The sequence below is a fragment of the Monodelphis domestica genome, chromosome 2, assembly GCF_027887165.1.
Source record: "Monodelphis domestica isolate mMonDom1 chromosome 2, mMonDom1.pri, whole genome shotgun sequence".
In the NCBI taxonomy this organism is placed as follows: domain Eukaryota; kingdom Metazoa; phylum Chordata; class Mammalia; order Didelphimorphia; family Didelphidae; genus Monodelphis; species Monodelphis domestica.
The window spans coordinates 208250763-208266058 of record NC_077228.1 but is presented as its reverse complement, the minus strand read 5'-3'; the positions used below and the strand labels follow the sequence as shown (position 1 = coordinate 208266058).

Sequence of the window (15296 nt, the reverse complement as noted above, 5' to 3'; positions counted from 1 at the left end):
AAGCCTCCCCACCTGCATTCGACTCACCTGAGCTGGAGAAGCCGCCTTCTTTAACTATGGGGGAGAAAAGAAAAAAAAAACCCAGCAAATCAACCAACCAATACTTAGCTCTGGTCACCTAACAGAAGGCCCTACCTCTACTGGGCACGATGCAGAATATTAATAATAGTTTTCTCCCTCAAAGGGCTTTCAGCCTGTGGAAGGGACAGGATGTGAACGTACTCTTACCAACAAGGTAGTATCACGTAAGTGGCAAGCATGGGGATTCTCTTCAGGGTCTGGGCTAAAAGAGATTGCCAATGGCTTCCATGCTGAAATTCGGGTTCTCTACATGGCAGGGATAGCAAATGCTGCTAAAATTTAGGAAAAGGGTGGATATGGGGCCTTCCAGAGGCCATGATTGATTCTACTGTCTCCAGCCTTGGGACTTATCTGCAGACTGTGGAGAATTTACACATGTACACACACACACACACACCCCTATACTTCCAGTGGCTGCAGTGTGTATACAGGAGGTGCCTCTGCTCAGAGTAGGGAGAGAAAGATCACTCACCCTGGGAGAGCTTGCAGACAACACCCATGGTGATGTTGGTACATCCACCAGGACGCCAAAGTCCGCTGCTGCTCTGAATCCAGTAGCAGCTGTTGTGACTTAGCATACTGGGTCCCAAGCCTGGGGGACCCCAGTTTGAGTAGTTGACTGCTGTGTTGTCATGCCAGACCAAGGTGCCCCCTGGAAAGAAAGACCACAGGAAATCATTGGGAAATTAGATTATAAATTTTAACAGAATAAGGAGGATATCACATCACATGTGATACAATATATTATATCCTATCCTATTTTATTATAATATAAAGTAAGAATAGAATGGGAAGGAATTGGGATTTGGCCCTTGGACCATTCATATACCCCCACAGCACCTCAGCCCTGCCCTGATGACCCCAGAACTAAATATCACAATATAGAATCAAGAAACAGCCTGAGTACCATCACAGAAAAAATGCCCTTCATACCACTTCCCTTGCTGCCTTAAAAGCCAGTTTTTTAGGAGTTGAAGGAGATCCATAGACTTTCGTTTTTGTTTTTGTTTTTTTACTTCATGACCAAGCATTACCCTTGTCCTCAACCTCTGCCTCCAACAACCACAGTCTCCCCCAGACCCCACTCACCTTTGGGATTGAAGTTCATGCCTAGCCAGGCTCCTCCACTCTGCCCTTCCGTACTCTGCATGTGCTCCCAGACAAAAACATTTTCCATCTCATCCATAATAGACAGGATGGCCCCACCCGCTGGGAAAGGACATGAAGGCACAAGTAAACTGCTAGTCCCCATCTAAGGTTCTTATATTCCCAACCCCAACCCCCAAGTCCCTTGGCTTGACTACCGACTAGAGAAATGTAATTGGTCACAGTCATTTTGACTAAGGTTGATGGGGAACTACTGATGCTGGACAGAAAGATTCCTGGGGGCTGGTTTAAGGTTTATGGAAAAGAAAGAGGAGGAGGCAGGCAATATGGTGTGGGTGGGTATGTGGATATGGTACAGCATTAGACCCAGAGAGAACATGAATTCTAATAAAAATCACAGAACTAGAAGCAATATCAAAGACCAGCTAGTCTCAAGATTCTTAACATTTTCCCAATATCCTTGGCTTGGGGCAGTGGACAGAGAGCCAGGCCTGGAGTTGGGAGGTCCTGGGTTCAAATTTGGCCTCAAACACTTCCTAGTTGTGTGATTCTGGGCAAGACACTCAACCCTGATTGCCCAGCTCTTACTGCTTTTCCAACTTGGAACCAACCCTTACTATCAATTCTAAGGCAGAAGGTAGGGTTTAAAAAAAAAAAAACTAAAGGGCCTTAGTGAGCTACAATCCGATCCATTTAAGCTAATGGTTTGATGTGGCTACTAAAAAAGAAACTATAAATTGCATTGAATAACTATAATGTCCAGAAGAAGGGAAGCCCTCCCCTTGTCAGAACATATCTACAGCACTAGGTTGAGTTCTGGGTTCTATAATTTTAGAGCATCACTGACGAAAGTGTCCAGAAGATGGTGTGAGATCTTGAAACTACAACAGCTAAGGAAACCAGGGTGATTTCTCTTGAAAAATAGAAGCTTTGGGGAGGGGACATGAAAGTTGTCTTCAATTAGATCTGTTCACAATGGGACAGACACCCCTGAGAGATGTGGTGAGGTCACCATCACTGAAAGGCTTCCAACAGAGCCCAGATGACAGTGGAGGGGGCTGGAGATGGACCAAGGCCGGATTAGACAATGGTGAGGGTTCTTCTAGCTTTGAGTTTCCACAGGTGTACACACTTACCTGCGTGAGAGCCCACTCACCTTTCTGACAGCGCTGCAGCGCCTCCTTGTGCCCCAGCGTCAGCTCCATGTGGAAAGAATAGCAGTGTTCCCGAAAGGGGATCCAGGCAGAGTCTGCCAGGGCATGGGGACAGTAGCTCACCTTCCGAGGGAGTTGGGATTCTGTCCATGGGGACACAGAGAGGGGTTGGGGAATGACAGCAAAGAAGATCTGAGTTTCACAATATCTGTAGGTCACCAGGATACCCAATTCCCCCCCCCCTCCAGGCATATGACCATTTTCTCCTCTTGCCTCCCTTGCCCCAGCCTAACACAGACCTTGCCGGACTCCACACACGGCCCCCTGAAGTTTGGTTTCACAGCTGGTCGTTCGCCAAGTCCCATCTACATCCAGGTAGCCACAACCGCCTGGCTGCTGGGGCTCTCCATCCTTCCAGTTTGTATAGCCAAGTTCATCCAGCACCCATGAGTAACGGCGGGAGCCCTAAATGGGGTGGTGGGAAAAGGCAGAGAAAGGAGGAGAATTTAGAGCGATGGCACAGAGGCAAGGGAGGAAGAAGGAATCATGATATAAACGTGGAGCATCAGCTGTCCAATTCAGGGGCAGGACCCTGTCAGGCAGGGGACAGAGGGAGCCCCCACCTCCTCATCCAACAGCCCAATCCAGAGTGGGGTGTGCAGGTTGCGGGTGGCCTGGGTCAAGAAGGCCTGGGTGTAAGGGCTGTCCACTTCAGCTAGGCTGGTGTTTAGGCTCTCGCAGAGCAGGAGGGCATCATGCCAGCGAAGAGGCTTCTGCAGTAGCCGGAAGACACTGTTGTGGTAGGAGAGCTCGGAGCCCGGAGCAGGAGGTAGGGCATCGGGAGAGGGGTTCAGTGCAGGATCTGCAGCAAGAGGAAGAGAGCTCAGTAAATTCTCTGCAAGATGATCCTGGATCCATCCTGGGGTGAAGGTACAGCCCTTTGGGGGTGGCGGCTATTATGAAAGAGACTCACAAGCTACAGCCTTGTTCCCAGCAAGAAGGCCCTCCACCAAAGTGACAGAAGAGTTCCCTGTGGGAAAGGTCTAAAGAGTTTTTCCACATCTAATGCTTTAGGGCACACCAGAGATATCAAACATTAACTCATCATATGAGGGCTGCCCAAACCAGACTAAAATGTAATTGGGGAATATTTAATGAAATAAATGAAAATACAATAAAACATAGATAATGCTAATATGTGGTTTTCTAAAGTCAATAGGCCCTTGTAGGGAAATGTATGTATGATTTAGTGATTTCCTTTTTGAGTTTGATTGCAGTGATCTATACCATTCCTTCTTCTAGAATATTCTTCCTCCTTTTCTCCCCCTTTTAAATCCTCTCCATTCTTTGAGACTCAGCTCAACTGAATTCAGCAAACAGTCACTAAGTGGCTAATATGTACAAAGCAGGACAGTAGGGCTTGAGGATATGAAAAATGAAAAATAAGAGACTGGGGGAAGCTACAAAGCACAGTGCATAGAGTGCCAGGTCTGGAGGGAAGAGGACCTGGGTTCAAATTTGCCTTCAGACACTTCCTAGCTGTGGACCCTGAACAAGTCACTTAATCTCAATCACCTAGCAATTACCACTCTTCTATCTTAGAAGTCTACCAAGAAAGTAAAAGAGGGAGAGATGGAGAGAGAGGGGAAAGTAAGGAGGAAGGAAGGAAGGAAGGAGGGAGGAAGGAAGGAAGGAAGGAGGGAGGGAGGAAGGAAGGAAGGAAGGAAGGAAGGAAGGAAGGAAGGAAGGAAGGAAGGAAGGAAGGAAGGAAGGAAGGAAGGAAGGAAGGAAGGAAGGGAGGGAGGAAGGAAGGGAGGGAGGAAGGAAGGAAAGTAGATAGGTGAGGCTGTGCTCTCGAGGAGTTGAAAATCAGGGAGGGAAAGGGACATGGGACATGTACACAAATAAATACATGGCAGAATGTGTGTACTTGAAGCAAAAGGAAAAAATAGCTAGCGTTTATATAGTGCTTTAAAGTTTGTAAAGCACTTTGGAAATATTATCTCATCTTATCCTTACAACAACTCTGAGTGCTAGGTACTATTTAATTATCCCTATTTTACAGAGATGAAAGCTGAGGTTGGGAAAGTTGAAGTTCCCTGATCCTGATCACACAGCTAGAGAGTGTCTAGAGCAGAATTTGAACTCAAATCTTCCCAATTCCAATTCCTACACTTGCTCATTGTGCCTCCTAGTTACCTGAAGAAGCATATTCCTTTTAGGTGAGGGGATGGAGATTGGGGAGAACAGGAAGAGGTAACACCTGATCTGGTAAGCTACTTGACAACAGGGACTGTTGCTCATTTTGTTCTTGTACCTTGTATTCAGGAGGTGCTTAATAAATGCTTCTGGAATTTGGATTGGGTTAGTTTGTAGCTGAGTCTTAAAGGGACCCTAAGAGGTGGAGATGAGGAAGGGAGGTCCAAGGCAAGGGGGAATTTGCCTGTGCAAAATGCACCCAAGAGGGAAGAACAAAACAAGAACAGGAAGAGTCTAGTTTGTTGAGTGCGAAGAGAAAAACAAAGAAAAAAGAAGCTAAAAATCATTGACAATCTTGAACTCCAGGCTCTGGAGTTTAATCCAGTAGGCAAGATGAGATTTTTATTCATGGAAGGAGTAAGTCATCAAACCTTTGTATTAACTCAAACCCACCTCCTCTATGAAGACATTCATCTTCCTTCAATTCCATAAACATTTATCAGGCATCCACCATGCAGAGCCCTGTGTTGAACACTAGGGAAGGTATAGGGGTAAGAGATGAGCCAGGGTCCTGCCCTCATACAACGTACCATTTAGGAGAAACCTTTCCTACCACAAAGCAGTCTCTTCCCCCCTCCTAAGCTCCAGTGAGCATCTGTCTCAGGCATTTGGTATTGATCCTTTACTGCTCGGTATCATTAGGTAGCAGGCAGCTAGGTGGCTCAATGGGGAGAGTGCTGGGTTGAAATCTTCCTAATTTCAAATCTGGCCTCCCACACTAGCAGTATGACTCTGGGTAAGTCATTTAACTCTGTTTTCTTTACTGTTTTCATCTGTCAAATGAGCCAGAAAAGGAAATGGCAAACCACTCCAGGATCTTTGCCAAGAAAACCCCAAATGGGTCAGAAAGAGTCAGACACAACTAAATAACAAATTATTAGTTAGCTTTTCCTGTGTATATGTCCTCCATCTCACAAGATTTTAAGTTCTGTGAGGGCAAGGATGCATCTTCCAAAGTATATCACCCAGTACTGGGCACTCAATAGATGCTCGATAAAATTCTGTGTTAATAGACAAGAATTCTGATCTCAGCGTAATAACCAACTATGGCTCTAGAGGACTCATGATGAAACCTCTCCCCACCTGCTGGCAGAGAGGTGATGGACTCAGGCTGCAGAATAAGACATAGATTTCTGGACACAGGAATTTGTTTTGCTTGACTATACAAATCTATTACAAGAACTTTGTTTTTCTTTCTCCTTTTCCAATGGAGGGCAATAAAAGGGTGAGGAGAGATGAACAGGGGAAAGAGAAGATGCAAGAAAGAAAGGGGCAGGGGGAAGGGAAGGAGAAATAAAAAAGAAGGGCATTGAGGCACTTTTTTTTAATGTAGAGAATAGAAGAAAGTCCAGGAAGAAGCATAGACAAGTTCACCAGCTTTGAAAAATAAAGGTTTAATTTATTATATACTTTAAAAGTAAAATAATAGAGATAAGTTTCAAATATGACTCTCTTTTTTTCTGTTCTATTAGGTATATAAACATTTTATTTGGTGTTTTTTAAATTTAGAATTTTTTTAATGTTTAATTTTTTTTAAGCTGATTAAAGTTACCTGTGCCCTTCTGGCAGATGAAACCATGTGTCTCCTCTAGGCAATTCCTGTCATCCCATCGGCCAGTGAAGTGGGAAGAGGAGCTGTGCCCAATTACAACACAGCTGGTCTGGAAATGGGAAAGAAAGTGGGCCGGGGAGCTCAAGAGGCACCCTCTCCACTGCTGGCCCTCACCTGGATTAAGCAAGTTCCCCAGGTTGGTCCCCTCCACCTCCCTTCATCCACCCTCGAGTCAGAGCTGAAGCTTCGATAGGAGAAGAGCCGCGAAAGGGCACCTCAGTTCTGAATGTGTATATGTGTGGCAGGGTACAGTAGTTCTCACCGGTTTTTCACCACTAGAAGAATCGCTGTGCCCTGAGGGCTCCCCAGGTGCCCAGTTCCCATAGAGCATAGCTTCTTGCCCCACCCACTGGAACTCCTTCTGGGTGGCATGGAGGCCGATCCAGAGATCGAAGGTCACATTGGGTAGGCTAGCTGTGATGAAGGCTGCAGGCACAGGGAGCAAAAGCAGTGAATGAAGGAGATGGGCATTGAGGAGGCAGCAGGAAACAAGCTCCATGACCCTTTCACCCCCTGTAACCCACAAGGTCCCCTCCTGGAGGCAGGAAGCCCCCCCCACTACCTCTATTTTCTTGTGGACAGCCAGGGACCCACCATACCCACGCCCTTTCCACATGGGCAGGTGATCTAGCTGTGAAGCCTAGGGATTGTGCTATAGTCATACACTAAGAGATGATGCCAGGAACAGTGTCAGAGGTGGTGCCCAAGGTTAATGTAGGGGGTGGCACTGAAGAGCAATGGGATGGAATCAATAGTCATATGAAAACAAACTGTTGAAAATCACTAACAATTAGAGAAATGCAAATTAAAGCAATTCTGAGGTCCCACCTCAGACCCATCTGTGCTGGCAAAGTTCACAAAAATGACAAATGTTGGAGGGGCTGTAGAAAAACAGGCAAATTAATGTGCCGTCAGTAGAGCCGTGAACGGGTCTAGAAAGCACTTCAGAATTATCCCCCAGAAGGTAGCAAACCTTGCATGCCCTTTGACCCAGAAATATCACTATCAGGCTTCTACTTCCAGAAGATTTTCTTTTCAATGAAGAAAAAGACTCATAGGGGCAAAAATGTTTATAAAAAAAAGTTTATGAACTCTGTTCATGTTCATAGTGGCAAAGAACTGGAAACTATTAAAAGGTGCTCATCAATTAGGGAACGGCTAAAAAAAATATTCTATATGAATGGAATAGAATACTATAAAGTGTGCTATAAGACTTGCATGAATCCATACAAAGTGAGCCGAAGCAGGAGAACAATTTATACAAATTATAAAAATTATAAATACAAAAATGGACACCTCTGAATGACTTAAGAACTCTGACCAACTCAATGGCTAACCACAATTCCAAAGAACAGATAATGAAGAGTGCTACCCACTGACAGAGAGCAACAGACTTAATATGCAGAATGAGACATTCATTTTAGGGCATGGCCAATGTGGCCATTTGTTCTCCTTCATTATGAATGTTTGTTACAAAGGTTTTGGTTTTCTTTTTTACTTTCTCAATACAAGGGAAAAGAGAGAAAATAAATTCCTGTTAATTTAAAAAAAATAACACTTTATTTTAAAATATGGTAGGATTGGCGGAAGTTTGACTTCTCTTTTACCTTGTTCCAGGGGGTTAGAAATAGTGGCCAGCTGGGCTCCCTGTTGCTCACACATCCTCTGGGCCTCTGACCACTTCACTCGTTCTGCTGGGTCCTGGCCTTGGATTCGGAAGCACTTGGGACAGAAGGTCAAGAATCTTAGACTGTAGCTCTAAATTTCAACATAAGAATAAGATCTACAAATTTATCTATCCCACCCTATTGGAACTCCACAATGGCCAAGTCCATCCACCCTCTATGAATCAAAGGTCATTTTTTTGGTTTTGTTTTTAGAGAGAGAGAAAGCTTAGATTTTTTTGAGAAGGAAGGAGAAAAAGAAAAAGAGGAAGAGAAAGGAAGACACAGCGAGAGAGATTAGATAAGGAGCAAAATTAAGATACCAATCTGTTCTGTCCACCACTGAAAGAATGTGAAGATCACACACACACACACACACACACACACACACACACACACACACACACACACACACACATTCATACTCTGGCTTTTTTAATGAGATTAAAGATTTTTTTTGAAACTCGCAATTTTGGAAGCTTCATAGAGTGACCCCTTTAAATCAAACCAACAAGCATTTTTGATATGCCTGCCTTGTGCCAACAAGCATTAGAAATCTAAAGAAAGGCAAAACAAAAAACAGTCCTTGTTGTCAAGAAGCATAATGTCTAACAGAGGAGATGATATGCAAATAACTATGAACAAATTAGTTACATTACATGCAGGATAATTTGCAAATAATCTCAGAAAGGAGGCACTAGGATTAAGGAGTACCAAATTATGGTTCTTTCAAAAGGCAGAACTTGAACTGGGACTTCAAGGAAGCCAAGAAGTGCAGATGAAGAGGAAATGATTTCCAGGCATGGGAGACGAGCTAGTGGAAATGTCTGAAATTGGAGATGGAGTATTTTCCCCCCTATGCTAAGAGGTAAGAGGTTAGTAGTTAACTAAGGATGTGTATACCTCTTCTTTCACAACAAATGTGTTCCTAAAAGAACCGTGTGCAAGTTCAATAAGCATATAGAGCTGGAAGGAACCTTAGAGATCTGTTCCAAACTTCTTATTTTATATGTAAGAAAACTGTGCTCAAGGGAAAGAATGCAGTGTATGTGAAGCAGCTTGCCCAGAGACATGATTGATGGGAAGAGAAGGAGAAAGGAATAAGCATCTATATAGCACCTACTATGTAATAGGCATTGGCCTAAGTCCTTTAAAAAAATTATTTCAAGACAAATTTTATTAAAATTACTGTAATATTTTATTAAATTTAATATTAATTAAATTCATGTTAAATAATATTAAAATGATCACTGGTTTGATAAATTTAATATTTAAAATAAATAATGTAATATTTGATTATAAGTAGTAAATTAGTTATAATAAATATATATTAAATTGTTATATTGGTGTAATTGTAATATGAATTACAATAAGCATCAGTTAATTGTATTACTTTAATTATGAATGATAAATTAATTGTGATAAATAATGCATATATGTTATTTAAAGTATTGTAGGTTTATTTTAAATAGAATATAAATAATTAGAAATATTACTTCAAGTTGTAGTAGAAAGTGTAGCTCAAAGGTCTCTGGAGTATATAGTCCCCCCTCAGATATTTACTAGTCATATGATCATGGACCAATCATTTAATTTCTCGAAGGCTCAGTTACCTTCTTTGTAAAATGGGTATAATCATAATTTGAATACCTTCTACTTAGGACTGTTGTGTGGAAATTGTTTGCAAACATTAAAGGAACAAAGAAATGGCAATTATTTTTATGATGAGTTTCCAAGGTAAGTGGAAGAACTGGGATTTGAACCTTTCAGACTTCTACCTGTCTATTGTTTAGAAAAGCCAATCCTGTTTTCCCTTGGGCTTCTATCATCACCTCTGAAATAATGCATCTTTATTTCTGATGAGTCTTCGGAGGGTAGCAGTTCTTAACATTTTAATTTGTTTGCCCCTTTCCCAATACCCAGTTCTGTCAAGGAGTGAATAAGTATGATTCAGAGGGTTTGGTACTGATTGTAGGAAAAGGGCCAGAGATTAGGAGATGTAAAAACCCTATAATTCATCCCTGGTCACTCTACTTTCGTGGCACTGTGTTCTCCAACTATCTTCCTATTTCTTTTTTTTTAAACCCTTACCTTCTGTCTTAGAATCAATACTGTGTATTGGTTCCAAGGCAGAAGAGTGGTAAGGACTAGGCCATGGGGGTTAAGTGACTTGCCCAGGGTCACACAACTGGGAAGTGTCTGAGGTCAAATTTGAACCCAGGACCTCCCATCTCTATGCCTGGTTCTCAATTCACTGAGCCACCCAGCTGCCCCTATCTTCTATTTCTTGAGTGAAAAATAAATCCTACCTTAAACTTATTTCTTTGAAGTAAAGAAAGGCATTAATGACATTGGTTCAGTTTACCTGGGATTAAAATGGAAAGTGATTTTTAAAAATCACACACTTTCACACTTCCCTCACTTTCTTCCAATCTTAGCCTTCTGCCAGACTGATCCCCTTCAGTGCCTTACCCCTGAAACAATCTCCAATTTATCCTCTCTATGTTTTGTTTGTACATAATTGTTTTCAGATCATCTCCCCTACTAGATGGTGAACTCCTGGAGGGCAAGGACATTTTTTGCTTTTCTACAAAGAACTCTTATCTCCTAGATACTACAGTATCTAGCACATAGTAGGCACTTAAATGCTTGATTTGTGTAATGGTTAAAATAGGGATTTTAGCAAAATAAGAAAGCAGCTTTAATAATTTAAGTTTTAATGAGAACATAGTAGAGTTGCAAATTAATGTTATCCCTTTAAGCCAGAGAGAAGAAAACTTCTAGCAGCTTTTAACAATTAACAATTTAATTTAATTAAAATAGAGATAGTAAAATAATATAGTAAAATGAATATAATAAAGGAGAGAAACATAGGAAAGAGGTAGAGAAAGAAAATTTCCTAATGTCTATACTAGTTATCCTATAACTACCTATAATTACCACCTAAAACTGCCTATATCTACCTATAACTAACAACCACCCCCCAAAGTTCCAACCCAATCAGGGTCTAATCCAACTCCAATTAGGTCTGTCAAGGAAGACCAGCCACCTTCCAAAAAGTTCAAGGAAGGAAAAAACCTAACAGCCCAAACCAAAAGCCCAAAACCCCAAAACCAAAAGGCCCTCTAAAGGCTAAAGCCAAAAAGCCCTCTCAGCAAGCTCAGGCCTGCTTTTTATATTCCAGCAACTAAACGCCAACCACCAACTCACGCCCAGCAGCCCACAACTACCAGCCCTAACCGTCAGGAACTCATAGAAGACCAACTGTCAATGACCCCCTTTTATACCCTTCTCCTACCTCACTTCCTATCTCTATGATTACTCCTTCCTGTCTCTATGGTTTCTACTTCCTGTCACTGTGGGCTGCTTACATATCTCTATGGTAAGAGGACCTCCAAGTCCCCTGTTAAATTAAAAAAGGAATAAAGAATTCCTTTTTACACTTGCCTTGGTGAGCACATTTCTTTATCATTTATTACACATCTCTGAAGCTTCTTGGAGAAACCCTACATTATAATCCTAATTCTTCAGGGGATTTTCATCATTACACTAAATGTAGAATCAGAAGACCTAGATTTGATTCTGGCTCCATCTTCTACTGGTTATCCACATGATTTTGAGCAAATCCCTTTTCTGGGGCTCAATTTCTGCTCTTCTAGTGGAGGGGCAGCTAGGTGGCAAATTGCATAGCACCAGGACTGGAATGGAGAGGGTGAGGTTAAAACTTGGCCTCTGACACTTCCTATATGTGCAGCCCTTGGCAAGTCACTTAATCCTGTTTACCCAGCCCTTGCCCTTCTGTCTTAGAGTTTACTAAGTAAAGGTTTAAAAATTTTAAAAATGAAATTAGGTGAAGCTGGACAAAAAAAGTTTCTGAGATTACTTCCAGCTCTGAAATTCTGTTCTCTGAATTCTGTTCTCCTCGTGGAAAATAAATAGGTCTCAGTTAGGCTATCTTGAAGGGAGACAAGCTTGTCTTATCTATAAACAGACACTTAAATGCCCTAGGAGGAGAGGGGTTGTTCCTGTTTAAAGGAAAACCATAGGGAATATTCTCACCTAAGAAGAGAACCTTTTCTGTAAACTGAATGATCACACCTTAAACCATCTGTTTCCTAAGCTTAGACTTGTATATGCCTAAATGTACCTAGGAGCAGCTAAGTAGTACAGTGGGTAAAACACTGAGCCTGGAGTCAGGAAGATTCATTTTCTTGAGTTCAAATCTGGCCTCAGACACTTTGCAACTGTGTGACTGAGCAAATCACTGGGCTTTGCTTCAGTTTCATCTATAAAATGAACTGGAGAAGGAAATGGCAAACTATTCCACTATCTTTGCCAAGAAAACCCCAAATGGAGTCATGAAGTGTCAGATACAACCGAAACAGTTAAACAGCAATAACATAATGTATCCAGAGGTCACATATAAAAAATAGCTGTGAACCTAGAAGTAAATGAGAACAATCTTTAAATCTTAACAACTGTCAAAAAATCTTGCTTATTTTCCTCAGTATGAGAAGCCAGGAGTGTGGCCTTGAGGCCTTTACTCATGTCCACTGTATGTAAAATAAAACCATAGATGAGAATTGGCACAGATATTCTGGCTGCAGGGTTGGGGAGACACAAGAGCTCTCAGAGTATGAGTATGGGGCCATTTACTCCAGGCCTCAATGCTCGCTGGAGGTATATGGGACAGAATCATGACTGAGGTTTGCAATAATCACTCCAAAGCTCTAAATAAAGGTTGAATTATATTCATCATTCTGTTCAAGTGCCCAAAAAAGTGTGTAATGCATATTGGAAAGATATCATCAAAAGAGAAATTAAAATTTTTAGTTTGGGCATTTATTGAAACTAATTTTTTTTCCTTAAAGAGAGGGCCACAAGGAATAGAGGGAGCAACACAGGTCCCCAGGAGTCAATAGGCATAGGTTTATGTCTCAGCTTTGATACTAGCTCACTGTGTGCCTTTGAACAAATCAGTTTCCCTTTTAAGCTTCAAATTCTTTATTCTGGTCATCAGTTCCAAAACATGCTCCCTCTACTCTGATCATCATCCCAACCTCCTCCTCACAGGACTTAGACCTTGCCCCTAGATGCACCTCAATGCCCAATAGGTGAGTTTTAGTTCTGTCTTGCCCAGATTCCAACTCTCACCTCATTTCCTGGCCACCAGTGCCAAACCATGTCATGACATGTATAATCCTCTATACCACCTTTCTTTAGTTTCCCTTTCTTGTGTTGTCTTTACCCATTAGAATATAAGCTTTTCAAGGGCAAGCACTATCTTGCTGCTTTTATTTGCATCTCCAGCATTGAGCACAGTGCCTAGAACACAGTAAGCACATAATAAATGCTTTTTCTATCTTTTGTTAATGTTGTTCAGCCAACTTTGAGATCCTGGGACCCTGGCTACACCAACAACAGAACACCCCAGATTCCAGACACACTCCTTGAAGTCCTATTCCCTGGCCCCAGTCAGCAGTGAGACCTGGAAGTCTTCAAGTAGCACCTGGCCTTTCAAGCCGGCACTGTAGCCCCAAGGCAAAACAGCTTGGAGTGCTGAGATGTGTAAACCATCAGCAGAGGAGATAGAATCATCAGCTTTTAGGACTCCAGGTCACAGGCAAAAAAAAGGCTGGGAAAATGTGCAAACAACAAAAGAAACACCTAATCCTAGAAAATTTATATGGAGACAAAGAGCAAAGCACAGAATCAACAGGGGATGGTGAGATCCAAGCAACCACATGCAAAATTTCAAAGAAAAATGGGAATTTGTCTCAGGAACTAGAAGAGCTCAAAAAGGAATTCAAAATTCAAATAAGACAGATTGAAGAGAAATGGGAAAAAGAAATGAGCCAAGTGGAAAAAGAGGCAAAAAAATCCAATGAAGAAAAGAGTTTCATGAAACCAAGTAGAAAAGGAGAATCAAAAGGTCATAAAAGAAATTCATTCCTTAAAAATTAGAATTGGTCAAATAGGACCTAATGATTTCACAAAACATCAAGAAATAATAAAATGAAAAACAGAAGAAAATATGAAATATCTTATTGAAAAACAACTGACCTGGAAAATAGATCTGAGCAACAATTTAAGAATTATTGGACTACCTGAAAGTTATGATTTTTTAAAAAGGCCTGGACATCATATTACAAGAAATAATCAAAGAAAATTGCCTTGATATTCTATAGTCCCTCCTAGATCTAGAATTGTGTTGTATGAAGCTTAAGTATACCCCAATGCTCAAGGTTAAATGAGGTGTTACTCTGTTGGGGCATCCTGAAGGGAGGTGCCTATATTGAGATCAAGCAGTTAAATTATTAAGGAAAGTGCAGAAGGAGACTTAAAGATACAACACTGCCACTAGACACATACTATAAGACACTTCCTTTTTCCCTCTCACTGACCACCACTCCCTTCTCCTTTACAGCCCTCCATATATGCCCCCATGCTTCCTTCCTACCGTATTGATGAACTGGCTCCAGCCAGTGGGACAGCCACCATGGGGGATAAAGAGACTCGGGTCCTGGGGAGGCTTCACACTGGTGCTATTGCTGCGTTTACAGATGTATGGCAAGGCCGTCAGACACCTCTGGTCCCCCCAGTCCTCTGTGGAGAGAGCAGGGGTATTCACCTTCAGAGTGAGATAGTAACTAAACTCATAACTAACCTAGTAACTCAAAACTCATCTGCATCTTTCTCAGAGTAAGAAAAGAGTTGTAATTGGAGATCCAATCTCCCATGCCCAATTCTGAGTTCTACTCCTAAGTTGATCTGTGATTGTGTGGCAGATTCCTCCCCATTCTGTCCCTGGCACTGAAGAGAATCCCTTATGGGAACTAAGGAGGCTAACTGCCTCCTTCCTGCCCAAGACCTAAGCTTTGGCCCTTTCCATTCCTCCCTCAAGTTTCAACCTCCCCACCCCCTTTCAGCCCTCACCTCGACTGGCTGTTATATAGACACATTTCTTGTCCTTGCCAATGGGCCGTGGTTTTCCAGGTGCCCAGGAAATGAAGTTTATGATGGATTTATCTGTCCATCTAAAATATCAGCAGATCAGAGTTGACCTCAGAGAGAGGAGGCACACTCCTCTTCCCAGAAAGAGGGAAAAGAAGCAACATTAGCCTATGTACTGTCTATGTACTATGTACTATAGGGGGGACAGGATAATGGGGAGAGGGGTCAGTACCAGGTATGGGGAAAGGTTAGTTATTCTAGAGTCTATATGAATCAGTGTCCTTGGCATGTCTGCAGGTGGAGTATACTAGTCCTCTTCTGGGTTTTTGTTCCTCCAATAAGAAAAGGATTGTCAATATTGGCAGAGGTAAAGGCAAAGCCATTTAAGGGAGCCAAGAGGATATCTCCATTATTTCTTCCTCAAGTCCTTCAAGACATTAGCTAGTCTCTGGATTTAAATCCCAT

General features: G+C 42.1%; 1 protein-coding gene and 1 long non-coding RNA gene across 3 annotated transcripts in view; one reads left to right on the top strand and one right to left on the bottom strand.

Annotated features, from left to right (window-relative positions):
- Nucleotides 1-15296, bottom strand: part of MRC2 (mannose receptor C type 2) — a 115909-nt gene that overhangs the window by 17855 nt on the left and 82758 nt on the right. For both annotated transcript variants that reach the window (XM_007482540.3, XM_007482539.3), the window contains exons 19-29: nucleotides 14814-14914; nucleotides 14338-14483; nucleotides 7821-7935; nucleotides 6476-6639; nucleotides 6154-6262; nucleotides 2966-3204; nucleotides 2642-2807; nucleotides 2345-2485; nucleotides 1171-1290; nucleotides 554-733; nucleotides 28-54 (exon numbers count right to left, since the gene is read on the bottom strand). In XM_007482540.3, the coding sequence (XP_007482602.2) occupies nucleotides 28-54; nucleotides 554-733; nucleotides 1171-1290; nucleotides 2345-2485; nucleotides 2642-2807; nucleotides 2966-3204; nucleotides 6154-6262; nucleotides 6476-6639; nucleotides 7821-7935; nucleotides 14338-14483; nucleotides 14814-14914 (1508 nt within the window). The remainder of the gene's footprint in view (nucleotides 1-27; nucleotides 55-553; nucleotides 734-1170; nucleotides 1291-2344; nucleotides 2486-2641; nucleotides 2808-2965; nucleotides 3205-6153; nucleotides 6263-6475; nucleotides 6640-7820; nucleotides 7936-14337; nucleotides 14484-14813; nucleotides 14915-15296) is intronic.
- LOC130457241 (uncharacterized) lies at nucleotides 8112-13629 on the top strand. The gene is made up of 2 exons (XR_008916402.1): nucleotides 8112-8745; nucleotides 13261-13629. It is a non-coding gene; the product is annotated as an uncharacterized LOC130457241 (long non-coding RNA).